At 36.3% G+C, this 27333-nt stretch overlaps 1 protein-coding gene across 2 annotated transcripts in view; it reads right to left on the bottom strand.

Annotated features, from left to right (window-relative positions):
* The window catches only part of LOC148942638 (exportin-T-like), a 108532-nt gene extending 86398 nt beyond the window's left edge, over positions 1 to 22134 (bottom strand). For both annotated transcript variants that reach the window (XM_089102232.1, XM_089102231.1), the window contains exons 1-2: positions 22065 to 22134; positions 2346 to 2440 (exon numbers count right to left, since the gene is read on the bottom strand). In XM_089102232.1, the coding sequence (XP_088958358.1) occupies positions 2346 to 2405 (60 nt within the window). In that variant the 5' untranslated portion in view covers positions 2406 to 2440; positions 22065 to 22134. The remainder of the gene's footprint in view (positions 1 to 2345; positions 2441 to 22064) is intronic.
* Between the last annotated feature and the right edge of the window lie 5199 nt (positions 22135 to 27333).

Genomic DNA, 27333 nt, shown 5'->3' with positions numbered 1-27333 from the left:
CAACAATTGGGGGAGAGGTTATTGGAACGCAACGGCTCCTAAAACAAAAGGGTCGTTTAATTGGAAAAATAAGAGGCTTTTTTTCAAAAGAACTACAAAACTTTAGCGTAAAGAGCGAGGTGTTGACGAGGACACAACCCCCTTCATATACGTCATAACTTCTGTTCGTTTTAGGTTTTAACGTTGCTCCCTACTTTCAGTTGAAAAAACTTATTTTTTATTTAAATCTACCAAAAGGTCACCCTTAATAGAGACACTAGTACAACCTATTAAACCTATTATAGTACAACCTCGTTTAAGCCCCATTTATAATGAACTTATTAATTCTGATCATTTTTATATACGTCTACCAAATCATATTTCATAACCTATCTCTGTCAATACCATGCCTGGTAAGCGATTACCCTTTAATAAAAGCTTGTTATAAAATTGAAGTTTGAAATGCCATTCGTTATCGTAATTTTAATTAAGTTACCCTTTCACCGTGACATAGAAAGGGTCTTCTTCTTTTAGTTTAGTGTTTGTTTTAAGGTTTGGTTTTTTATCTGTATTTTTTATTCTACATTGAGGACAGTCGAGTAGAGGTTTTTATCCGTCGAAATATCTGCACATTTTTCTTCTATTTGCCGATATTTTTCTCATTAGCTGTTTTCTTCAATGTGCAGATATATAGATTCACTGGCTGTTTTATCCTCGTTTTTTCTTCTTTACGAATATTTTTCTTCGTTTTGACAATAAACACCTAATCATATCGTTTTAGCGCAATTTTTCTTGTGTGATAGCCGTTAGATTCTGTTCCAGAACCCTAGTAAAAAAAAAGAAAAAAAAAACGAATTATACAGAAAATTTCAGAAATGCTGAAAAAAAACTTAAAATCTTTAGTGGTTTCATCTATAATTTAGGGTTTCGATTGAAAAGTCGGCTATCCCATCCTCAAACCCTTGAAGGGTTGTTTCACATATAATTTAAAGATAGTGCAGCCTTACTAAGTTAAAAAGCAAAATTAGAGCAATTTTAAATTTGGTTTGATTTCAGTTTATTATGACAGCTGTGTTTTTTAAGTTATATACTTAACATACAAATTTACTAGCTCTAATAAGAAGTAAAATTTAAAAAAGATAAAGATGAATAAGTAAAACCCACGTAAATTTTGATCACAACTAATATGACTGAATACTCAGCTAGACAAAACACAGAAAAATGGCAAACATTGATTATTGCATACCAATTTCCATTCCAAAAATTATACTAAGAATGTTCTAAAAAATATATAGGAGAGAGATAAAGAGGGAGAGAGAGAGAGAGACCGAGAAAGGGAGAGAGATACATAGAGAAGAAGAGAGAAAGAAAGAAAGAGAGAGAGGGAGAGAAAGAAAGAGAGAGGGAGAGAGAAAGAAAGAAGAAAGAGAGATAGAGAGAGGGGGAGAAAGAAAGAGAGAGAGGGGGAAAGATAGAGAGAGGAGGAGGAAGAGAGAAAGAGAGAGAGCCAGAGATAGAGACACAGAGCGGAGAAAGAATGAGAGAGAAGATCATAAATAACAAATATCACTTTAAAACTAATTAATCAGATAGAGATTAAGAATATGAGGACGAGAAAAGACAAAAGAGAGAAGAAAAAAAACAGTAATTAATTAATTTAACATGAAACTCAAATATTTTTTTAATGACCACATTGCCTTTTCAATGAGGAAATATAAATAAATAAGAGTTCCAAATAGGGATAGGTCCTTTTATTAGACAGCAAAACAAAAATATAAACAAAGGCTCTAAATATTTCGATGACACAGTCGGTCATCATCATCAGTAGAGTTACTAACGTATCAAAATTAAAACAAACTGTGTTTATACTAAACAAAATAATCACTTCAGGGTCAAAGCAAGTTACCAGTCCATTGACTTAAAAAGTTCACTAACTGTTCTGGAATTGTGTAATACTGCATTGAATAAAGGTGGTACAATTTTCTTCAAACACACTACAATTTCTTCACCTATAATTTTGAAGAAAATTTTACCCCCTTTATTCAACGCAGTATAATAAAATTCAGAAACAGTTAGTGAACTTTGTAAGTCAATGGACTGGTAGCTTGCTTTGACCCTGAAGTGATTATTTTGCTTAGCATACACACAGTTTGTTTTAATTTTGATACGTCAGTAACTCTACTGATGATGATGACCGACTTTGTCATCGAAATATTTAGAGCCTTTATTTTATATTTTTGTTTCACTGTCTAATAATAGGACCTGTCCCTATTTGGAAATCTTATTTATTTCGAAACTCAAATACAAAGCTGAAAATGATTTCATTTAAGCACTTTGAAAACAAATGCACAAATATGAAGACTCACCTTTGCTTGAGCATCAGGAACTAATGGAGTTTCCAGTAGCTTGAGTATATTCTGGTTCATATTTGTCAATTACAATGAAGCACAAGTGTGATGATCTAAAAAAAAAAGACTACATAAGAATAACAATCCAATGTGGAAAAAACTAAAAATTCATCAATTTATCTATTATAAAATCTGTTGTACAGTAGGCTAAGTACTATAGACAATAGAAAAGAGAGCAAATAAAATAGAGAAGAGAAAACAGGAAAACAATTTGACTTGAAGACAAACAAGAAGTTATGTACGTAACAGAGAACAAAGAATAAAATCAAGAAATAAAGTAACAGGTCTCATATCAAATAAATGAAATTGCACTTTAATGAATGCCAATTAGCAGTAAATTCATGTCTACATTAAGTAGTAACACCCAAACATGAATTATACACAACATACTAACAGATGATGCCAGGGATGATTTGCTACCTCTCTATGTTCATCTCTGTTTAATTGTATGTAAATATTTAAAAAAAAAGGAAGAAAAATGTGCTAGAGGCAGGGCCCAATTTGTAACCCACCTTTTTTGGTATACTTTTCAATAACCTGAGGGATAACTAGCACAGGGTCAGCAATTTTGAACTATTAGCTAGTACACAACATACTAACAGATGATGCCAGGGATGATCTCTATGTTCATTTCTGTTTAATTGTACGTAAATATTAAAAAAAATGGGCTAAAAGCAGAACTTTAATGAATGCCAATTACTAGTAAATTAATGTCTACATTAAGTAGTAACAGCCAAACATGAATTATACACAACATACTAACAGATGATGCCAGGGATGATTTGCTACCTCTCTATGTTCATTTATGTTTAATTGTATGGAAATATTAAAAAAAAAAATGTGCTACAAGCAGAACTTTAATGAATGCCAATTAGCAGTAAATTCATGTCTACATTAAGTAGTAACACCCAAACATGAATTATACACAACATACTAATAGATGATGCCAGGGATGATTTGCTACCTCTCCATGTTCATCTCTGTTTAATTGTATGTAAATATTTAAAAAAAAGGAAGAAAAATGTGCTAGAGGCAGGGCCCAATTTGTAACCCACCTACTTTTTTGGTATGCTTTTCAATAGCCTGAGGGATAGCTAGCACAGGGTCAGCAATTTTGAACTATTAGCTAGTATATAACATACTAACAGGGAACATACTAACAGGGAGAAAAATGTGCTAGAAGCAGGGCTCAATTTGTAACCCACCTACCTTTTTGGTATGCTTTTCAATAGCCTGAGAGATAGCTAGAACAGGGTCAGCAATTTTGAACTATTAGCTAGTACACAACATACTAACAGATGATGCCAGGGATGATCTCTATGTTCATTTCTGTTTAATTGTACGTAATATTAAAAAAAAATGGGCTAGAAGCAGAACTTTAATGAATGCCTATTAGTAGTAAATTAATGTCTACATTAAGTAGTAACACCCAAACATCAATTATACACAACATACTAACAGATGATGCCAGGGATGATTTTCTACCTCTCTATGTTCATCTCTGTTTAATTGTATGTAAATATTTAAAAAAAAAGGAAGAAAAATGTGCTAGAGGCAGGGCCCAATTTGTAACCCACCTACTTTTTTGGTATGATTTTCAATAGCCTGAGGGATAGCTAGCACAGGGTCAGCAATTTTGAACTATTAGCTAGTATATAACATACTAACAGACGATGCCAGGGATGATCTCTATGTTCATTTCTGTTTAATTGTACATAAATATATATAAAAAAAAATGGGCTAGAAGCAGAACTTTAATGAATGCCAATTAGCAGTAAATTCATGTCTACATTAAGTAGTAACACCCAAACATGAATTATACACAACATACTAATAGATGATGCCAGGGATGATTTGCTACCTCTCCATGTTCATCTCTGTTTAATTGTATGTAAATATTTAAAAAAAAAGGAAGAAAAATGTGCTAGAGGCAGGGCCCAATTTGTAACCCACCTACTTTTTTGGTATGATTTTCAATAGCCTGAGGGATAGCTAGCACAGGGTCAGCAATTTTGAACTATTAGCTAGTATATAACATACTAACAGACGATGCCAGGGATGATCTCTATGTTCATTTCTGTTTAATTGTACATAAATATATATAAAAAAAAATGGGGTAGAAGCAGAACTTTAATGAATGCCAATTAGCAGTAAATTAATGTCTACATTAAGTAGTAACACCCAAACATGAATTATACACAACATACTAACAGATGATGCCAGGGATGATTTGCTACCTCTCTATGTTCATCTCTGTTTAATTGTATGTAAATATTTAAAAAAAAAGGAAGAAAAATGTGCTAGAGGCAGGGCCCAATTTGTAACCCACCTACTTTTTTGGTATGCTTTTTAATAACCTGGGGGATAGCTAGCACAGGGTCAGCAATTTTGAACTATTAGCTAGTACACAACATACTAACAGATGATGCCAGGGATGATCTCAATGTTCATTTCTGTTTAATTGTACGTAAATACTAAAAAAAAAATGGGCCAAAAGCAGAACTTTAATGAATGCCAATTACTAGTAAATTAATGTCTACATTAAGTAGTAACAGCCAAACATGATTTATACACAACATACTAACAGATGATGCCAGGGATGATTTGCTACCTCTCTATGTTCATTTATGTTTAATTGTATGTAAATATTAAAAAAAAAAGAAAAATGTGCTAGAAGCAGGGCTCAATTTGTAACCCACCTACTTTTTTGGTAAGGTTTTCAATAACCTGAGGGATAGCTAGTACAGGGTCAGTAATTTTGAACTGTTGGAGTACTTCTATGCCAAGGGGTTAGATGTAGTACATAATAGAACTGTCAGGATATTGGATCATTCCCAGCGTTAGGATGATACAATAAACCTCCACTCTTTCTTACATTTGCTTATTAAGTGGATTTTATACCTTAAGGGATCACCCTTTTTTTTCCATTATAATCGTTATCAGTTTGTATTTTAGACCTATTTAGAATTGATTGGGCGGTCTTGCCTAACTTGTAGAGCTTGGATAAAGGATTCAAATAAACAACGAAAACTAAACACCAACAGCTATTTTCCCAGACATCAAGAAAAATTATTCAACTCCTCCAATTTTGTGCTGGAGATAGAAATATTCAGTTTTTAATGAAACTTGCATCACTAAAAAATACGAGTTTTATTTTTTCAGTTAATTGAAGCAGAATTTTCTTTTTAAATTTCAGAAAAGGGCAGTCCTTAAAAATGTTCTAGCATACCGGCTAGAAAAACATTAGAAATCAGGTCAAAGGAAATATCATTTGAACAATTTGGCAGCTTTGGGGGTTTCCTGTGGTGCAACCTGCTTGAATTGAAAACCTTGTCAACACAGGAGATGTAAAATTTCATTGTCTTTTTAATCAAATGTTACAGGAACCCATAGATTCCCAATAGCTCTCAATGGTGATTAGTCCCCAGGAAGAACTGTTACAGGAACCCATAGATTCCCAATAGCTCTCAATGGTGACTAGTCCCCAGAAAAAACTTGTTAACGGGCCCTTTGTTTTGAGTTGGTCAGAGAATCCTAAAGCTCACAAAACGATCTTAGTGCATGAAATCCTCTTAAATAGTCCAACCTGCAGCATTCTTATGATGTGATGTGCTCCCCCCCCCTTAAAGTGCTAATGCTGTTAATGCAAGTGTTATTCCAAAGAAGTACTTGAACCTCATTATCCCAAAGCCCACCATGAAACCCACAAGCCAGCGCCTTACCAGCTACTGTGGAGCAAAGATCCCTGTATTGGGAGTCTGCAAGTTATCATACAGCCACAAAGGTAACACCAGCAGCGGGCAATAGTTTTATGTAGTAGAGGCATCAGCTTCCCCCATCATAGGATACCATTCAAGCATCAGCTTGGACCTGATTAAGCTAGTACTGAACATAGCCTCAACATCTTCAAGAATACCATTCTTGAAAGAAAAACACAAATAGGTGTTTAAAGGAATCAGGAAACTAGACAGAGAATGCTACCCAGCTAGGCTAGTACCTGAGCCATGTAGAATAAACTCAATCAAGAACTCAGCCGCCTAGAAGACCTAGGGATTATCAAAAAGGTTGTTACCCCAACAGAGTGGGTCAACTCAATGGCTATGGTTGAGAAGAAAGATGGGTCCATAAGACTGTGCATAGACCCAGTAGACCTCAATAAGTCCATCAAGCGGCCCCACTATCCCATACCCACTCTTGACGATGTCACCTCCAAGCTATACGGAGCAAAAGTATTCACAAAACTTGATGCCCATTCTGGTTACTGGTCAATCCTGCAAACCAAAGATTCATCTTAGCTCACAACCTTCAGCGCAATATATGGGAGATACTGGTTCAAGCAAATGCCATTCGGAATCATCTCAGTGCAAGATGAATTTGAGGAGGATGGAAGATGCCTTTGAAGGCCTGGAAGGTGTCTTCATCATCATTAATGACATGATTGTGTATGGCACAATGCAAGGAGAGCATGATGAATTACCAATTACCTTTCATAACATTTGAATTGAAAATTTTACTGGCAAAAGCGAATACACACCAAAAAGCTTGAGGGTTTATAAAAAAATGTTATTTGTCCCGTTAACATTGACCTTCTGTTAGAGTATTCGTTCTTCAAGTACTGGGGAAAGTAAGTCAAACTTTAGTGTAAACAGGGGAAGGAGAGCAGTGATACTCAAATGTGCCCTAGCTAAAGGGATCTGTTTCAACCAAGACAAGTGCCAGTTCTCAGCATTTTGGACACATAATCAGCTCCCGGGGGATGCAGCCAGATCCCGAAAAGATTCTTGCCATAAACCAGATGCCAAACCCATCATGCCGAGAAGAACTCCTAACCCTCCTTTGAATGATCAACTATCTTGCCAAATACATACCAATTCTATCCACAAAAAAACAAACCACTCCATGACCTAACCAAAGCAGACCCATTCATTTGGTCTGAAGAACAAACACAAACATTTGTGGACCTGAAAAGCTCTATGTGTCAAACACCCCTTATTTCAACCATCAAAGCAAGAATGTTGAACTCATTGTCAACACCTCTATCCATGGGCTTGGCGCCCACCTTGTTTTGGAAGGGCAGGTCACAGCCTATGCGTTAAGATTACTCAGTAAGACAGAGCAGAAGTATTCGCAATTCGAAAAAGAGCTATACGTCATTGTGTATGGCTGTAAGCACTTATACCATTATCAGAACAGTCACCATGTTGATGACACAACTGACCACCGCCCACTCAAAACCATTGTAGCAAATGCGATTCACGAAGTCCCACCACGAGTGCAACAATTAATGCTTCAGCTCCAGTCTTACAACCTGAGCCTGAGGTTCTGACCAGGATGCAAATCGCAATTGCTGGTGCTCTATCACGCCTCCATCTAGGCAATACAGATCCAAAACTGAAAGAAGATCTGGATATCTTTGTACACCATATCTTTGTAAAATGACAAACATGCCAAACAACTTGAAGGAGCCAATGATCAACCACAGCATAGAAACACTCCCTTGGCAAAAGATAGCTAAAGATCTGTTTGAATGGAATGGCTCCAACTTCCAAGCAACCGTCGACTTTCATAACCGTTTATTTGAAGTTGACAGACTTACTATGGCACTGTCCAACACGGTCATAACAAAACTTAAGGCCCGCTTTGCCCGGCATGGGATACCATTGCAGCTAATGTCTGACAATGGCCCTCAGTTCACCTCCAGAGAATTCCTCAGCTTTGCCAAATCCTGGGGTATATCACTGATCCCATCCAGCCCTGGGTATCCCAAATCCAATTGATTCACCAAGAAGGCGGTACAAAAACCTCATAACCAAGGCAACAGAAAACAGACAAGAACCCTTCCTAGGTCTACTTGAATACCAGAATATACCAGTTGATCGATTTGCATCTCCTGCTCAGCTCTGTATGTCCTGCCAACTAAGATCCATCCTACCATACACCACAGATCAGTTAAAGAAGAAGGTTGTCCCAACTGGACAGTTCACCCAGCAAAGAACTGAAATGCAGAAACGCCAGAAAATTCAACATGACAAGACATGACATGACAACTCCAAGACTTTAAAGGAGTTTAAACCAAGTGATGCAATCCACGTTCAGATAATACCAGACAGACTGTGGAAACCAGACATTGTACTTACTCATGCCAAACAGCTACAATCCTACTAAGTGCAGACAAATGAAGGTACAATTCTCCAAAGAAACTGCAAACACCTATCAGCTCGCCCACACCAAAGCCCAAAAGACACAAGTTTGGTCTGCAAAGCATTTGACATGTCATACTGCCAGATATGGCTGTCAAGTCCCCACCCTCTATAGTGCAGACAAATGAAGGTACAATTCTGCAAAGAAACTGCAAACACCTATCAGCTCGCCCACACCAAAGCCCAAAAGACACAAGTTTGGTCTGCAAAGCATTTGACATGTCATACTGCCAGATATGGCTGTCAAGTCCCCACCCTCTATAGTGCAGGTGGGCCATTTTATTTATGTCCCTGTCACCAATCTTGGATAGGAATCAAACCCCTAGCCCCCGCCAGAGTACCACTGCAATGCCATCTCAACAAGCAAGCAAGACCCCGACAACAGCCTGCATGAAATATGGCAGACTTGTAAGAAAACCGCTGAAACTGAACCCATAGCCTACAGGCTGTATGAGTGATTTCAAAAAAAAAAATGTAAATGAAAAAAAAAAGCATTACACAACCCTTCTTCTATAGTTAGGTCTATCAGTCCTATTGCTGTTTTAGATATTAGTAGGAAAGAAGAACCTAATAGGTTTTTCTCTTATCAAAATAATCAAATAAGCCTATCAGTGAAAAACTATTGAAAAAATGAAATATTATTAATATCATAAAATAAAGAATTAGTAGTTCTTTCTCTTTGATTCTTAAAAATGGATTCAAGACCTCATTGAAACTTTAGGTTGGAACATTGAAGTACACCCATATTAATAGAAAGTTCTCAATTTGCCTTTTTTTGGCTCTAGGATACTATGAGCCAAGGGCAAACAGAGAAATAAATTTCGGGGGGGGGGGGGGATAGATAAATTGACTGAGGAATAGTAGTACTGGTTAAAAAGGATAAATATAGATTTTAGGATATAAAGTAAATTCTTTATAGAGACAACACTCTGAATATAAAATTATAAAATCAAGCTGTCTTTTTTTGTTGTGGGCTAGTTTACCCAAAATGTCTTCTGCATTGCCTGGAACATCTTTGTGTATGGTAAATAAGGCTGATCCATTTAGCCATTCCTGACCTGAGGCACTTCTGGTATAAACCTTCCCTCTTCTCAGGGTAGAAAAAGAATGTATGTTTCCCCACTCAAAGAGTGAGGAAAATGTTCTGTTTACATTTGTTCAAGCACATCATGAAATACTCTGGTGCCATATTTCCCAACAGTATTCACACTCTCCTCCACAGACCTAACTCAGCTTGCAGGCTTCCCCTATAGCTGTCTGCATCAAGATACAAAAAAAAAGTCAGAATGTCCAATATACCCTTTGTTTTTTCTTTGTTAAGGGAAATACAGTGATGAGGAAGTGGGTATTGCAGTGATTTCAGCAATTTCCTGCGACTAAGGAATTGCTGATGCAGCTGCTGCAGGAAGTAGTTCATAAATGCAATAAATACAGAAAGTCAGTAATATGTTTCAGGATCCTCTTATGCTGTTGCATAATGATTCCTAAATATTCGGTTTGGAGACCATCTGGGCAACCTAATGCTGATTTGAGCATCTTCACATGGTTCAGTTACTTCAATAATAAGTGGTAAAAATATGGCTTCACTCCTCTCTCTCTCATGTCTCTAACTGTGTCCTTAAGATTGTCAGCATGTTTGAGAAAGTATTCAAGATCTACAGCTTCTGATTGCAAAGATGTTGACAAATTGTTTGATGGATTATAAACTTTACTGACAGTAACCATAGCTGCAACAAAACAAAACAAAAGATAATTATTAAAAACTCTTAAATAAAATGGTTGCTTTTAACTGCTCCGCCCATCTAGTCTTGCAAAATTTGTTCAATCTTTTTCTTTTTGTCCCTCTGATAGGATTACGTTTTTGAACAATTTGTTTGAAAATTGCAGAGCGTTTAGGTGAATTCTAAAGAAATTAATAACTTAATTCAAAGTTCCTACACAATTTCTTGCAATAGGTATGCTGAACATATGACATAGGCCTAAGTTTAAGGAGTGACTTGCACAGTGACTATAGACTACATGGATAAAATTTCACAGATTCAAGCAGCACAACCTCGAAACTGACCACTCATAGATGAAGCTTCATCTTAACCTTGCCCCCTTAAGTATATCAAATTGATCCCAATTTCACCTCTGGTTTTATTAACCAACTAAGGTCTGCTATCAACCAACTGTTACTTTTTGAAAGATTCTATAATTGTTGATTTCTGTTTTGACATGATGGATGACTAATTAACAAACAGGGGCATATACTTCTATATAAACACTGAAACAAGCACATGCGTGATCTAAATGAAGTTTGATGATCTTAGGATCCCAAGCTTATAACACCATGTGCACATGGGTTACTTGGCAGCAGCCTGGCATTGTTCCCAACTGCATTTTCATACAACAAAAGTTTTTGTGCAGAGATTGTCACATATTACCTACTTGTTGTGCATACATTACTCTATATCAATTAGATTAAAACCAATAATGAATTTGGGTAATTTTTAAGACAGTTTTGCTTCGAATTCTATTTCGTAAAATGGATAAATTGTTCATTTTCTTATCCTTGTCACAATATGATTTATGGCACACATTATTCTTTTGTATAGGTCAAGATCTATAAGAATGTAAAACCAACAGCACAAATTTCCTGAATTTTTTTTGGGGGGGATGTATCCCTGTTATCCTCCACCCTCTGGATTAGCCCCTGCTAAGAGCAACACTACTTTTAAATCATCTTTAGTTCTTGATTAATGATAAACTTAAGAGTTTACAGTGCTTACTATTGAAGTCAGGGGTTGGTTGAAATGAGGTGCATGAAAAAAGTGACTTAAATTACTTGAGGATGCCAAAAAAGTAACAAACAGTGACTACTCAGAAGCCGTCAGAGCATAGGCAGATGGATTACAGGGGTCCCCATTACTACTGTAAGATCATCACTGACCTATGAGAGCCCAAGAAGTTATGGACAAAAAGGCTGAAATCCTTATTTTTTTTTCTTCAACTGATTTTATTTACTTATACAAAACGATAACTTCGATAAATGTACGTTTCGATTAAGGTACTAGGAAAGAAAACTGAACTTCAGTAAAGAAAAAACTTCAGTAATTGAAAAACAAGCATCTGCCACAACTAGGTATAACCAATCACTGGATATTATGTCATCACTTCTTTGACTTTTTTGAAAGGCAATCAATTAGTTCAGATTTCCTCTTCAGAACAAGTACTTCAAATGATTCAGCATCATCTGCCCTTTCCCTTTCTTTGGAGCAAGCTTTTAATGCTGCTTCCAGCATATTTTGAGCAAGAGCAATGTTCAGGAAGTCCTTCTCTTCCACAGCTTTCTTCAACCATTCCCCTGCCTCTCTCAGAAGAATATCACCTATTTCCTTCTTCTGCTTAACCATCTCTTTTTTGTACAATATCTGACTCTAGGTCTGCTATTTTCTGCTTCTCCCGCGCCATCACCTGGATTTCTTGTTAACCATCTTTCTTCTCAGCTTCAAGCTTCTCTCTCTCTGATTCTTCCCATCTTTGCTCAATTAGGTATAGTTCACAGTTGTAGGCTATAGTTCTCTAGTTGATCTAGCCAGACAAAGCAACTTCTTTGTGATCATCACATGCTCTAGTCTGTTCTCATAGTTGCAGAGCACATTTGCAACAAAAGCCTTAGCATTCAATATCCGCTCTTCTTTTGTGCTTGAAGGCTAGTGATCAGCAGAGCTGACCAAGAAAATCATCTCTCTATGTCTACACTTCCATGACAGAGCAACAGAGCTGCCCAGACAATCCAACCTAAGGCCTGATATTTGGCTTCACCAGATAGTATCTTCAGTTCCAGGATCTTGTGCCAATAGCTACCAATTCAAGTACTCTCCATGGGTGGTGGGATAGGATCTGACTGTAATACCAACCATTCTCCCTGAACTTGCTTGACATCCACCTCAAATGGAAGTTCTCTCACAATGCAGATGATATCACTGCACCTTGCTCTTTGGCAATCTGGACTGGGAGGGCTTAGGAAGGCAAGGCTTCAGAAAAACTCGTTGTTCACAGGGCATTTTATCAGCAGGTACTGTACAGCAGCTTTGATATGCTTCTTGATTCTCAGGAAAAAAAATTCCTATCTTTCAGAATAACTTTTGAAGAATCAAGGGCAGCCAGGACCCTTTCATTACACAAGGGTTGCTGTAGGTAAACATCTGCAGTACTATCTAAGCCTTCAAAACTACCAAGGAGCTGGAGATTGACATCATCAGCCAGCAAAATCTGCCCCAGAAGAACTGTGCATAACCATCTCAACTCAAAGTGTACCACATGAATTAATGGCTCCTGTCATTGAAATACACCAGTAAAAGCAGTGGAAATTTCTGCAGAGCTTACAATGAACTCTATTATGGCTTTCATTGTTTGCTTTTTTAGCCAACTTACAATTTTCAAATATTTTGAATTTGACATCAGGTATTTCTGACTATTTTTCTTTGGCATGAATGCTAGGAAATATTTTATAAATGCAGTTCACTGTTTGATCAAGCAGCTTGCTGCTTCCCCTATGGTGAGCCATCTTGTGGGAACGTGCTTCACAAACTTATGCTGAGGACCTTTAACTTTCTGTTGGCACTGGCTGAAATTGTCAGAACAAGCTGGCCATCTGCTGAAAAAGTGGTAAACAGCAATGGTCATATCAGAGCACTCCTCCCCAAGTTCTTGTAGCCCTTTCAGGAATGTATTATGTACTGCATGAATGTTGCAGGCTCCAATATTCAATAGGCCTTTTGAATACCTTTTTCTCTTTTCTGAGTCTATGATTGACCACACTTTCTTATTGAAAGCTGGGTAATCACTTGCAAGCATCAGCAATCTCTCAAGTGAAAAGCCTTCATCTTCAATACTCTGCAGGATTTTCTTACTCAGATCTTCACTGGTTGAATCTCCCATATAATATGCCTGAAGATGCCAAGTAACCACTTGTTTCCACTCTTTTGACCAGTATTGAACTCTTATTTGGAGCCCCTTTACCCACTGTTGTTTGTTGTATCATCATATTCCAGCACAGTCAGATTTCTGGATGTCTTTGACTAGAATTTCTCAAAAGTATGGATAAACAGCCTCCATCAACAAGTATGCCCTTTTTTTAGCATTTAACAAGAAGTCTTCTGGTACAGCATCAGGGAACATTGTTCAGATCACCTCGGCAATATGATCACACAAAGCTGCAGCAAAAGAACTAGCAATAGTCTTTAAAACCCAAACTATCTCCACCATTGACCCTACATCTCGCTCGCAAAGCATTCCCATATTCTTTTGTGGTATGCTATCACCACTCTGTGAGTTTGGGTGGTTTCCAGTTGGAGCTGATGTGGCGAGTCTCAACTGATGCTGGTTTAACATGACAGAAGCATTCTTTTTGTGAACTTGTGTAGTTGCATGTTGAAGAAGGGCCTGGAACCCTTTCTGGCAGATGAGTGTCTTTTTACAAACTTTACAATAGAACGAGATGTTATTTTCACTCCCTTTTGTGCACCATCTTTCACTTTATGCCCAGCGCCATCTTCCCTATTGAGCCAGCTCTCCCGAAATTTTGTCTTGCTTATTATTTACAGCAACCTGAAATAAGAATGGGTTTTAGGATAGAATTTGAACACATAAAGCTAATATAAATACAAACTGACAAAACTAATAAAAACACAAATTTAGTCTTACATTTTGATGTCCTCAGACCTGTGGGCATGCATGCCCACAGGTCTGAGGACATCAAGGTCTGAAAGGATAGAATTTCTGAAACTTTCCAAAAACTATCAGGTCTTGAATTTAATGCTGAAAAGTTCACCATAGTGTTCTTTAACTGGAAAGGCCCACTTCCTCATGAAATTGTGCTTCTAGGAATTCAAAGATCTGCTCTTCTGACCAAATTGTTTACCTTGGTATTCCTATTGAAAATACAATTTCTCACACTCGTCATCTAACAGAAGGCATCAAATGCTGCATATCGGCTTCATATTCTTCCATATTCTCTGCTAAGCTTTACTTCAATTGTTGTTATCTGGCAATGCTATACAACACTTTTGCTCTCCCCCACATCCTATACATTGCACCCTTCTGGAAGATTCTTACAAATGCTGATAAATTGAAAATCTGCTCCATTTTCTTCCCTTTCACAAAGTACCTACCAAGATATCCAATTTGGACATGCAATTTAAAGCTCATCAATAGTTTTCACATAGCAGATCCTACTATAGCCATTACTAAACTTATGCAGAAACACAACCAAAAGATTTCAAGACCTGCTTGGAGCCCACTTATTCAACTCTAGTTTCATTGTCACTCTTGAATTTTGATTTTTTGCTTTTTCCTCCCTTTGCAGTGCTCTATCATTTTCTTTTTGAAGACAGGTTTTCAATAAATAATAATAATAATCATAATACTTATGAATTTTATATATTTGGAATCATCATAAAAAGCTTTCTTTTGACATAATAATTGTAAACGTTTTTCTAGAGTTTTGATTACTATTAGGCCAAGTTGCTCCTTGCTTACAGTTTGTTACCATGAGCTGTTTGATGCTTTGTTCTAACTTACAGATACTTTATTTTCAAGATTGGTTAGTATTTTCTAGCATTAGGCAACTTCTAGATATTATAATAGAGTTTTGATGGTGATGAAACTTTGGAGATATTAGCTGTGTAACTTACCTAATAATACTGCTAAACTAGATTGAATCTAATAACTGCTCTCTAGCAGAAATCCACATGCTAAAGAGGTGTTTGTGTCTTTTATAAGCATCTGAATGGCATGGAGGCCATCATATAAAGCAAGGCATTCTGATTTGCTTATTTTTATATGGTGAACCTTTGAGGAATCTTCATATTAGAAAACCTTTGAGGATAAATATTAGAAAATACTAATCTAATAAGCTCCCTGTTATTTTGGTTTAACTCACTCTTTATTACAGAATGTTTTTTTTTAATTTAGTGACTTTCTTTAAGTGAAGACAAAGAACTAATTATTCTTTTTTTTATTCTATTAAAAGGATGTTTTTTTTGTAACTAGAAAATTGTTCCTTGACCAAATGCACTGTTAAATGGACACTATGCCTCTACTTATGAATTACACTATAGTGCATTAACAAATTTGGGATACAATAACAGCATACTACTTCACACGGATTGGCTGCACTCACTTTTTTTTGGGACCTGTCACTTTTTGACATTTTGTCACTAAAGTCACTTTTTTCGACGTTTTGGACCTATTTTTTTGGTGAAGCAGTATGTTATAGTTGACTGTTGCATATTTCATAAAAAAGGAAAGTCTTTTTTGATAGTCTGGACTGTATTTCAAGATGCACAATGTCTATGGCCCTGATAAACATGGTTAGTGTGTGTGTGTTGAAATCTAGACTCTTGCAAATAAGATGATTGATTGAATTAGTTCTACTGTACCATATCTGCCTATGGTTCTTTTCAGGCGTTTGGTTCATTTAGCATTCATTCTTGCCTGGCTGCTTAGCAAATGGACAGTTAGGCCAAGATTCCTTCTGTATGTTTTCAGTGTTAGCCAGTTTCTTTGATTTTAGACCATTTCCTGCAAAAGGCATGCATGCCCACAGGTCTGAGGACATCAAAATGTAAGACTAAATTTGTGTTTTCATTGGTTTTGTCAGTTTGTATTTATATTAGCTTTATGTGTTTTCAAATTCTATCCTAAAACTCATTCTTATTTCAGGTTGCTGTAAATAATAAGCAAGACAAAATTTCGGGAGAGCTGGCTCAGTAGGGAAGATGGCACTGGGCATAAAGTGAAAGAGTGGTGCACAAAAGGGAGTGAAAATAACATCTCATTCTATTATAAAGTTTGCAAAAAGACACTTAACTGCCAGAAAGGGTTCCAGGCCCTTCTTCAACATGCAACTACACAAGTTCACAAAAAGAATGCTTCTGAATCACATCATGCCAGGAGGAGCACAACTTGGGAGTTGTCATTGACAGCAACCTTGACTGCCAGGCCCACTACAACAGCATTATTGTGAAAGCAAATTGTGTTGCAGGAGTTTTAAGGTGCAACTTCACTTTTGAAAATGATAAGACCCTTTGCCTTCTCTACAAAGCTTTAGTACAGCCAATCCTTGAATATGGTCATTGCACTACACGTTCCTTTTACCACAAAGACATTAAAGCTCTTGAAAAAGTTCAAAGACGATTAACAAAGATTTGTTTTATTTCGAGAAACGTGCCTTGCGAAGGTAAGCACCGTAATCTCAAACTTCCTTAAGTAGCTTATCGACTGCACCAAGGAGAATTTATTGAGTTACACAAGCCTTGCTACGACGCCTATGAAAAAATCCAGGTTACAGATATTCTCAGCTTCAGCCACACAAACCTTCATGATCACAACCTCAAGCTTCACGAGGAGAGGTTCCAAAAGGACATTGGCTGTTGGGCATTCAAGAACCAAGTAACACAACCCTGGAACAAGCTCCCCTCTGAAGTCATCAATGCCAACTCATTAAACTCATTCAAAAAGGAACTGGACAAATACTACAGTGAAAGTGCCTACAATTTTTTTCAATTTAAAAGATTTTTGCAGAGGCCCTGTGGCCTATTTTTTTTGTATTAGATTATTATTACTAACTCAGAATAGGTAAGAAATGGACATAGCCCTACCTTTAGAATCAGAATGCAATCTTGGATCAAAATATAACCTTTATTTATATTGGAAATGAACTTTACCCCCTGCCCTCTAATGTTCAAATTCATATTCTGAGTTACATACATGCTGTGAATTCTCAATAAGTCACCCTTTTAAAATTGAATTAATAGTTTATCAAAAACATGAAAGGTTCACTCAATAAATACAATTGAGACAGAGCTGCTTCTAGGGTCCATGGAGCCCAGGAAAAAATTAATTATAGTCCCTCCCCCCCTCTAGACTCAAATATAAGCAAAATTAAAGTGACCAACCACCTAGCCATGGCAGCATACCCTGGTTACCCCCACCCTTGAATGGCTCTGAATTGAGAGTAGGCTATATATTTGCACATTAGAAGGGGGGGGGGTAAAGTTTATTTTTGAAACAAGGGGAATGTTATGCTGAATAACCTTAAGTTACAGCTTGGAGCAATCTAGGGATTTCTTGCTGTAGAGCTCCAGAGTTGACAATTCGAGTTGAATTCAGGATTCATTAGTGACCAGGTGCACTTTGCTGATCTGTAGCTACCCAGTTGAGCTTGCACTCTCTGGAGGACCATTCAGCATCCAGTCTTCACTTAAAGATGTCTACATATTCAGAAGTAACAGTTTTTTTCAGAGAGTTTATTCAAAGTGTTGAACATTCTTGAAAAAAGAATAGAGTACAGACTCTGGGTAGGGTAGGCTGCTTAACAAGTTTCAACTGATGACCTCTAGTTCTTGAGTTAGGACCAACAGTAGGAAATAATGCTGGGAGTGTATTAGCCCTCATTAACTTATAGGTTAAAATGGCACCACCTCTATTTCTCCAGTATACAAGTTCAGTATGAAAATCAGTATGAAATTTTGATTCTAGAGATAGGGTAAAAGACCTCTTTTTGGGAAAAAAAAACTTTTCTTTGGCATTCCAGGAAAATAGAGATGGGTTTTTGGACTGCTCTTATTTTTCTGCAGCATGACACAATACAAATTTAGACCTAATCACCTCTCACTGGAGCCAGCAAAGAAGGAGCATTTTTTTTCTATTAATATACTTAGGCTATCTTTATATAGACCTAGGCCTAATCAATATATATATATATTGTTAATATAGCCTAATCTTTATTTTAATATGTGAATAAAACTGAAACATTGAAAGGATGTATAGGCTATGTCAAAATAGGATAATTGATAGCCTATTGCCAAAGAATGGAACAACAAGCCATGTAAATATAAGTGGGACAGTCCATCCCTCATAGCTGCCAACTAATGCAACATCAGAGCCTATTTCACAGTGATGTTTTAAATTAACATCATTGATGCACAGCAGAACAGATTTGGGATGGACCTTATTTTGCTCTGAAGTGCAAATTAAAGTAAAGGAGATCCTTCTAGGCAAGTCAATAAACTAGGCTTAATAATTTGAAGCATTTGATCTTATGATTCATTTTAGCAATAACCATATTCCTCTATAGGTTAGACTCTTAACAAGATGTCAGGGTTTTAGTTTTACATAGGCTAATGTGGCTCAATTGGATAGGCCTACTGGCTTTCACCCAATGTCTATTTCTAAGCCTACTTTATTGGTGAGTTAACTTAAAATTCTATTTTTTTTTTCTTTTCAATGCTAAAACCCAGGACAAATATTTTGTCCTAGTAAATAAGGAACTGCAACACACCATCAATTTTAAAATTAGGCCTAAGCAAAAGTAGGGGTAAATTTTTACCAAATCATATTATTGAGTAACAACTAAAGTGAGGTTATCCACTCCTTGACTATTGGAAAAAATTAGCTTATAAGCTTATATAGAATGGTTAGTTCTGTGGCTTCAAGACTATTTACTCCGGAGTGCATTTGTTAAAAGCACATACTGCCAATTTTTGCTGGACTGGGAATAGTGTGTTTTTTGTTTTCTGTTTACATCATGTTGTTAGCCAAGAAATTATTCTGAGGAAAAGTTACTTGCCAAATAAATGGCTAACTAAAGTGTTTATAGGGTAAGTTTGTTTCTAGCTAGTTGGATAAAGGAAGTATTGCTGGGGAAAAATTGCTACTCAACTAGTTGGAAATTGAATTGTTTTCTGGGGCAATGTTTCTTTCCAGCTAGTTGGCAAAATTAAGTTTTGCTGGGGAGAAGTTATTAGTCAACTAGTTTCAAAAATTAAGTTTTGCTGGGGAGAAGCTATTAGTCAACTAGTTAGAAAAATTAAGTTTTGCTGGGGGAAAAGTTATTAGTCAACAAGTTGGAAAAATTAAGTTTTGCTGGAAAGAAGTTATTAGTCAACTAGTTGGAACAATTAATTAAAAATTCTAAAAATGAGACAAAAACGCTCCTCCAGAAAAGAAACAGACAGATAAATGAAGGAACATACACAATTTATGTCCATTAAATGCAAGATAGAAATGAACAAAACTTCAAATATGCATCCAATTTCTTTAAACAGACAGGAGGAATAACCCTCCAATCTTTGACAAATTCAATCTCACTTTTGGGACCAGGTATAAGACTAATTATACTGGGAATTAAAACAATAAATCCTTGGCTTCAAACCCCAATATATAACTCAAAATATATCTCTTATTAAGAGGGAGACAGGGAGAGAGACAGAAGTTGTAACACAAAAATAACAATAGGGACATCTACCACATGTCTAATATGGGAGTAAATGTCATTTGTGATGCAAATGGATGTTATATGTAGATTGAGGATGCAATTCTATGTATATATTTGCACATTAGGGGGGTGGGGGTATATATACTGTGAATATATGTTTCAGTTAAGTTGGTATACTATTGTATGTTTCAGTAATATTGTTTTCAATGTTTTCAGTTACTGTATGTTTTTGTTATGTCATTGACATTGTTATAGACTTTTTTATAATTGTTTAGTGTGACAAGCTTGTTAAAGCTTACCATATCTTGGTATTAATAAATAAATATATAGGCCTAGGTTCTAGAAAATCCATGAATTTCTTAGAAAAACTTGAAAAACAAGGAAAAAAGTGAAGATAAAGGCTCTCCCCTGGAAAATGTGTAAACTAGGATTATTCTGCATATTATGGAGTAGGAATTGTTTTCTTAACATGTTTCCCTGTGTCCAGCTGGACTCCTAGGCTTAAAATACTGGTTGGTCAGTAGGCTTATTCAAAGATTTGTATATAGCCTATATACACTGTCAAATTAGCCATCAGGAGGTATCCCACAACAATAGTGCTAATTAAATTTGAAAAAATGATATATTATTAACATATTTTATGCTATTCAGAATAAATGCTAACTATTATTAGTCAACTAGTTGGAAAATGGATTGTTTTCTGGGGAAATGTTTCTTTCCAGCTAGTTGGCAAAATTAAGTTTGGTAAATATCTACCAAATCATATAGGCCTAATTGAGTTAGGACTAAACTGAATACACCATTCAATGCTTTTTTTTTATGCTGATTACGAATATAATAAGCATTTCTATTGGAAATGAATTTCAGCCCCCCCCCCCTATATATGCCAATTCCGGGTTAGGTTAGGTTGGTATATATAGGGGGGGGGGGGGGGGCTGAAATTCATTTTCCAATATAAATGATTATTATATTTGTAATCAGCAAAAAAAAAGGCATCAAATGGTGTATTCACTTTAGTCCTAACTCAATTATATGATTTGGTGGATATTTAGCCTACCTTAAGCTTTGCTGAGGAGAAGTTAGCCTATTAGTCAACTAGTTGGAAAAATTAATTTCTGCTGGGGAGAAGTTATAGGCCTAAGTCAACTAGTTGGCAAATTTAGATTTTTCCTATACAGATATGCTAAATTTTCCAACTAGATGACTAAAATGTTTTTAATTATAGCCTAAGGACATTGGATAATACCATTCTATAGCCTATAAGCTTATAGCCTAAACTAATTTTTTCCAATAGTCAAAGCATGGATTCCCCTAAAGTGAATATACCATTTGATGCCTTATTTTATGGTGATTGCAAATATAATAGCCTAGCCGGTAAAATTCTACTTTAGCTACTTTTGGCCATCTTGGAATGGGTTTAGGTTAGGAAAATGAAACTTTCAGGTATGGGTCTACAGGCCAAAGAATGTCCTGGGAAGGTATTTTGAAGTACCTACATCCACTCCTTCTCCCCCTAGAGGGTCCTGAAATTTGCCTACACGATATGTCTACACCCATTGAAATTTTGACAAAACAACATTTTACCTTAATTTTCAGTTATCAGTGTCTTTCTCTCTGGCTTTAGCTCTGAAAATGCAATTTTAGTTATTTGAGCAGAATTTTAAGCCATATCAATGTTTTAATTCCAAAATTTAGGAAAAGTATTTGCATATCTTTAAAACCTTATAAATTGGGATTGAGCAAAGTTGTGAAGCTGAAAACAATTTTGTTATGCTTCATTTAAACAGAAAATCTATTTTGCAAGGTTTCACTTCTATAACTCACAGATTTTTAAAGGTCATCAAAAGTCAAGACCCTCTAGAGGGAGAAGGAGTGGAGGTAGGTACTTAAAAATACCTTCCCGGGACATACTTTAGCCTGTAGACTCATCCCTGAAAGTTTCATTTTCTTAATATAACCCCTTTCTAAGATAGTCAAAAGTAGCTAAAGTAGAATTTTACCACATATTTTTTCACATTTGGAGGTGGGGGTTAGGTATATTCATTGAATGGTATATTCACTTTATTTGTAAGTCAATAATAGGCCTATAATTTGGTAGAAATTTACCAAAGTAGGTTACCAACAAGAATGAATTCTGAGAAAGATAAGAAAACCTTTAATTGTAGGTAACAAAGATTACTTTATTCCAGCTTACAATAACCTAATACTAACTGTAAAGACTCAAATGACAAATGTAGATTTTCTTTGAATTTCATAAGCCAACGTGCTTTCGTAAAGTTTCATGGTTTTCTTCAATAAAGTCGACTACCACGGTTTAATGATTTTGCGATTTAGAATTTTGGCTATATACATATACTAAAAAAATTTTTGCTATATGCAATGGCATTTGGAAAGACAAACTGTCAAGTTTAGTATGTTTTTTGCCGCTCTCTTCAATGCAACTAACTAATAGGTACTGTTGTGCGTAAAAATTCAGGCTACCAGGTAAAACAAAAACAATAATTAACCATCGCCTCTTGAAAGGCCTTAGCTTAGCCTACCAGTCTCAGCTAGATAAGAAACAGGATAGATGTTATAATGCCCTAAAAGCTTTTGAATTTGGAAGGAAAATCTTTCCAGTTGGTTAATATTCCCAGAACAATGGGTCTTTAAATAATTCTATTTTAAAGAAACAACTTGTTCTTAAGATGTGTAGTATACTGGCTCTGAGGGATTTAAGGTAGAAGATAAGGTCTGATGCCTGACATAAAAAGAGGTAAATGGAATCATCAGAGAGGAGATTTTTGCATTTTAGGATAATTTGTAACATCCTAAGTCAGGAGGATCTCATTCTGCTGACATCTTCAGCCCATAAATAATCTGATGAAAAGTGACGCTAAGAAGGCCTAGTGTGCCTAGTCTCTTTGTAATTCTCTTTTGAAAACAAAACTAAGATGATTTTTCATAGCTCATGTCTCTAAAATGACTAAGTTCACTTGTTTTTGATTTATCGAAGCTGAGAAGACATGCATCCCACATCTCAATGTTTTTTTGTATTCGGTCTAGTTTCTAAAGGGTTCAACAAGATCTTTGTGCTTTGCTAAGACGTCGTTTCCTTCACATCATAAGTGAAAATGCGGGGCTTTACTGCAAGGTTATGCCGTAGGTAATTTATGAACAACAGGTAAAGAATTAGTCGAAGATTACTTCCTTGAAAAGTTTCTAATAGCACTGGATGTTCTTCTGAAGCCCATGCCATGAGTGATGAATTTTATTGTAATTTCAAAGGGAAAAGACAAAGGTCACAGCTCTGGGACGGAAATCAACCTTTTGCTAATATTGTCCAAAGAGCCAGTCTACTGTATATTGATTTTATCGGAAACTGTTTTGTGTTTTAACTGACGACCAATGAGATTCAAGAAGCTAGTGTGGCGAAATTAATGTATGTAAACTTCTAGCACAAAGTCAATTTGAGCAAGTTTGGAAAGTCGATCATAAGAAGCTTTATAATTGTTGGTGTTGGAGGCTTGTGATAAGGGTAAACAACCTCTGCTTAACGATAAGCTTTTCTCTCACTGGGATCTACCATATTCAGCAAATCGTCATGTATTGGTAATACATCCTACTGTGTACTATCGCCTGTCTATTTTTAAATAGAGCACCCGTAGATATTTTAAGGCTTTATCAAATAGTTCGTGGTAACGAACTGTACGTAAGGAGCGACCTGGCTCAGTTGTAACCTAAACTGTAAAAAACTAAATTTTGATAGCAATAGATACATAAAAAGAATTGGATTTTTTATGCTCATTTTAAATATATAAGGTTTATCAAGTTTAGTCTTACCCATCAAAAGTTAAGAGCCCGAAAAAATTTGCCTTATTTTCGAAAAAAAGGGGAAAACACCCCCTAAAAGTCATAGAATCTTAATGAAAATCCCACCATGAGATTCAGCGTATCAGAAAACCCTACTATAGAGGTGACCAAACAGCTATCCGCAAAAATATGGAATTTTGTATTTTTTGCCAGAAGAATGATCAGGGATGCGTGTTTATTTCTTTTTTTTTCCCAGGGGTGATTGTATCGACAGAGTGGTCCTAGAATATGGCGAGGGGGCTCATTCGAACAGAAATTAACATTTCTAGTGCCATTTTCAAGTGACCAAAAAATGAAAGACATCTAGGCCCATTTCCGCGCTCATTTTTGTACCAAATCAAAATTTTGAGATAGCCATTTTTTTCAACATGGTCGAAAAATATAATAACTATGCCTTTGAAGATAACCTAATCCCACACATTCCCCAGGGGAAGGGCTGCAAGTTATGAACTTTGCCCAATGTTTACACATAGTATTGGTTATTGGAAAGTATACGGACGTTTTCAGGGGGATTTTTTCTGGTAGTGGGGGGGGGGGGTCAGGGTTATGTGGGGGTATATTTCCATGGGGGAAGGGACATTGCTATGAAGGGGGTGCCGGATTTTCTAGCATGAATTAAAATAACGATTATAAATTAAATAAAAAAAACAAAATTTTTCAACTGAAAGTAAGGAGCAACATCAAAGCTTAAAACGAACAGAAATGCTTACGTATATAAGGGGTTTCGCCCCATAGTAAATACCTTGCTCTTTACGCAAATGTTTTTTAGTACTTTCATAAGAGCTATTTATTCTAATTAAACGGCCTTTGTGATTAAGTGGTTATTCTTAAAGAATTGGAACAAAATTGGAACTTAAGCGCAAAAAGTGAGGTATTGACTAGGGGCCGAAATGTAATAAAAATATATGAATATAGAAGTTCGTTAGGAATTGAATTCGTAAGTTACATGTATTTATTAGTAATAAAACCATTCGTAAATAAAGTTTAAAAGTTCTAGTGCCTTTTTAAGTAACCAAAAAAATTGGAGGGCAACTAGGCCCCCTTCTGCGCACCTTCTTCTCAAAATCGTGCGATCAAAATTTCGAGAAAGCCATTTAGCCAAAAGAAGTAAAATTAAAATACAAACTTCGTTTTAATTATTCATGCACGATGAGCCAAAATCAAAACCTGAAAAAAAATTAATTCAAAAACGTTCAGAAATTTTTCAAAAAAGTTCAGAAATTAAATAAAAAACAATTTTTTTTAGACTGAAAGTAAGGAGCGACAATAAAACTTAAAACGACCAGAAATTATTCCGTATATGAAAGGGGCTGTCCCCTTCTCAACGCCCGGCTCTTTACCCTAAAGTTTGACTCTTTTTCACATCTCTACTTTATAAAACAATGAAAAACTTCAGGCCCTCTCTTCCCTAAACGGATCCTATCAATATTTTTAAATAGCCATTTTGTTCAAAATAGTCCCAAGATACAATAGTCCGAAACAATATTTGCACTTTACTGAAAATAGTTTTTATTTCGAGCTGAATGTTCCTATCAGAGGCAACACTATAGTTCTGTATATAGCGAAGACCACAAGAGTTCAATGTTTTATTATTTATTTATTTATTGTTTTTTCCCCAGAGGCACTTCATATGGAAGGTGTCGTCGTATAAACTTTGGAGAGATCGCGTTTCACTGAAAATAAGAAGTTCTAGGTCCCTTTTTAATAGTTAGAACTAATCAGATGGCCACTAGCCCTCCTAGTGGAGCGACAATAAGGAGCGACAATAAAACTTAAGACGAACAGAAATTATTCCGTATATGAAAGGGGTTGTCCCCTTCTCAACGCCCCGCTCTTTACCCTAAGGTTTGACTCTTTTTCATATCTCTGCTTTATAAAACAATGAAAAACTTCAGGCCCTCTCTTCCCTAAACAGATCCTATCAAAATTTTTAAATAGCCATTTTGTTCAAAATAGTCCTAAGATACAATAGTCCGAAACAATATTTGCACTTTACTGAAAATAGTTTTTATTTCGAGCTGAATGTTCCTATCAGAGGCAACACTATAGTTCTGAATATAGCAAAGACCACAAGAGTTCAATGTTTTATTATTTATTTATTTATTGTTTTTTCCGCAGAGGCACTTCCTATGGAAGGGGTCGTCGCATAAACTTTGGAGAGGGCGCGTTTCACTGAAAATAAGAAGTTCTAGTTCCCTTTTTAATGGTTAGAACTAATCAGATGGCTACTAGCCCTCCACCCGATGCCTTATTTTCCTAAAATGCATCTTATCAAAATTTTGAGATAGCCATTCTGTCCAAAATAGTCCAAAAATAAGATAACAAAAACTTCAGAGTAAAAAAATCCCGGATCCCTGAAGAAAGTTTTGTAAGTTATGCCCTGGGGACATATAAAGTTTTTTAAGAAAAGGGTGGTCATATAAACCTTGGATAAGGTTCATTTGATTGGAATTTGAAGGTTCTAGTTCTATTTTTAACAACAAATCTGATCAAAATTTTGAGATGACCATTTTATTGATAATAGTACAAAGATCATATAATAATGCCAATGGATCAGACAAAACTGCCAGAGCCAAAGGGTGTGGATTATAAGCTGTTCCCCGGGGGTATATAAGTTTTTATGGAAAGAGTGGTCGTATAAACTTTGCAGAAAGATCATTGGATTATAAATTGAATTTTCCAGTTTCCTTTTTAAGAGTCAAAAGTGGCAGGGGGGCAACATACTCCCGCGCCCTCATTTCCCCAAATACATGTCATCAAAATGTAGAGAGGGTTATTTTGCTCGAAATAGCCCATAAATCTTACAGCAATACCTCCGGGGTAGACACAATCCCCAGAGCTCAAGGGCGAGAGTTGTAAGTTATGCCCCGGAGCCATATAAGTTTTTATGAGAGAGGTGGCTGTATATTCTTCGGAGGAGGTTCATTTGATAGGAAATTTAAAGTTCTAGCTCCCATTTTAAGATTCAAAAGTTATCAGAGGATATTTATGCCCCAACGCCTTCTTTTCCCCAAATTATTCTGGCAAAAATTTTGATATAGCCATTGTATTCAAAATAGTCCAAGCATCACATTACAATGCCTTCAGGGTTGAGACAGACCCCCAGAGACGAGGATAAGGCTTGACTCTTAATATTAGCAAGGTACGACTTGTCCATGATCAGTGAAATATAGAGTGGCGTAACCGAGTTACGCCGCTCTAATACCGAGTGGAAACTCGTGGTTCGTTCCAAGCAAACCACAAGCCAGATAGTGGATGCAGCTAAATGTGTGAAACCGTCACTCAACATTTACCTCAAAGATCCTGCTTTTTTAGTTGCGATCAAGCGAGTGCCGGAGGATCTAGACAAACAGTCTCTTAAACAGCTAATCCCCTAGTGTAATAAGACCCTACAGTGTGGCAAGTCTCGAAAATTTAAAGTCTACTTACCGACACGAAATGACCTCGATACCTTTCTTAAAGTTTCAGTGAAAATCGGATCTGAACGCCTCCCAGCTGAAGAGTCCGTGTTCTTACCTCGGTGCTGCTTTAATTGCCACGGAATCGGTCACCTAGCCGCAGATTGTAAGAACGGTTCATGCAGCTCCACCGATCAGAAATCTACGTCCGATACCCCGTGTCAGAAGGC

The sequence above is a fragment of the Artemia sp. Qi Xiang Cuo genome, chromosome 16 (genome assembly GCF_049724085.1).
Source record: "Artemia sp. Qi Xiang Cuo chromosome 16, ASM4972408v1, whole genome shotgun sequence".
In the NCBI taxonomy this organism is placed as follows: domain Eukaryota; kingdom Metazoa; phylum Arthropoda; class Branchiopoda; order Anostraca; family Artemiidae; genus Artemia; species Artemia sp. Qi Xiang Cuo.
The sequence above is the reverse complement of the archived record's forward strand: the minus strand, read 5'-3'. Positions and strand labels throughout refer to the sequence as shown.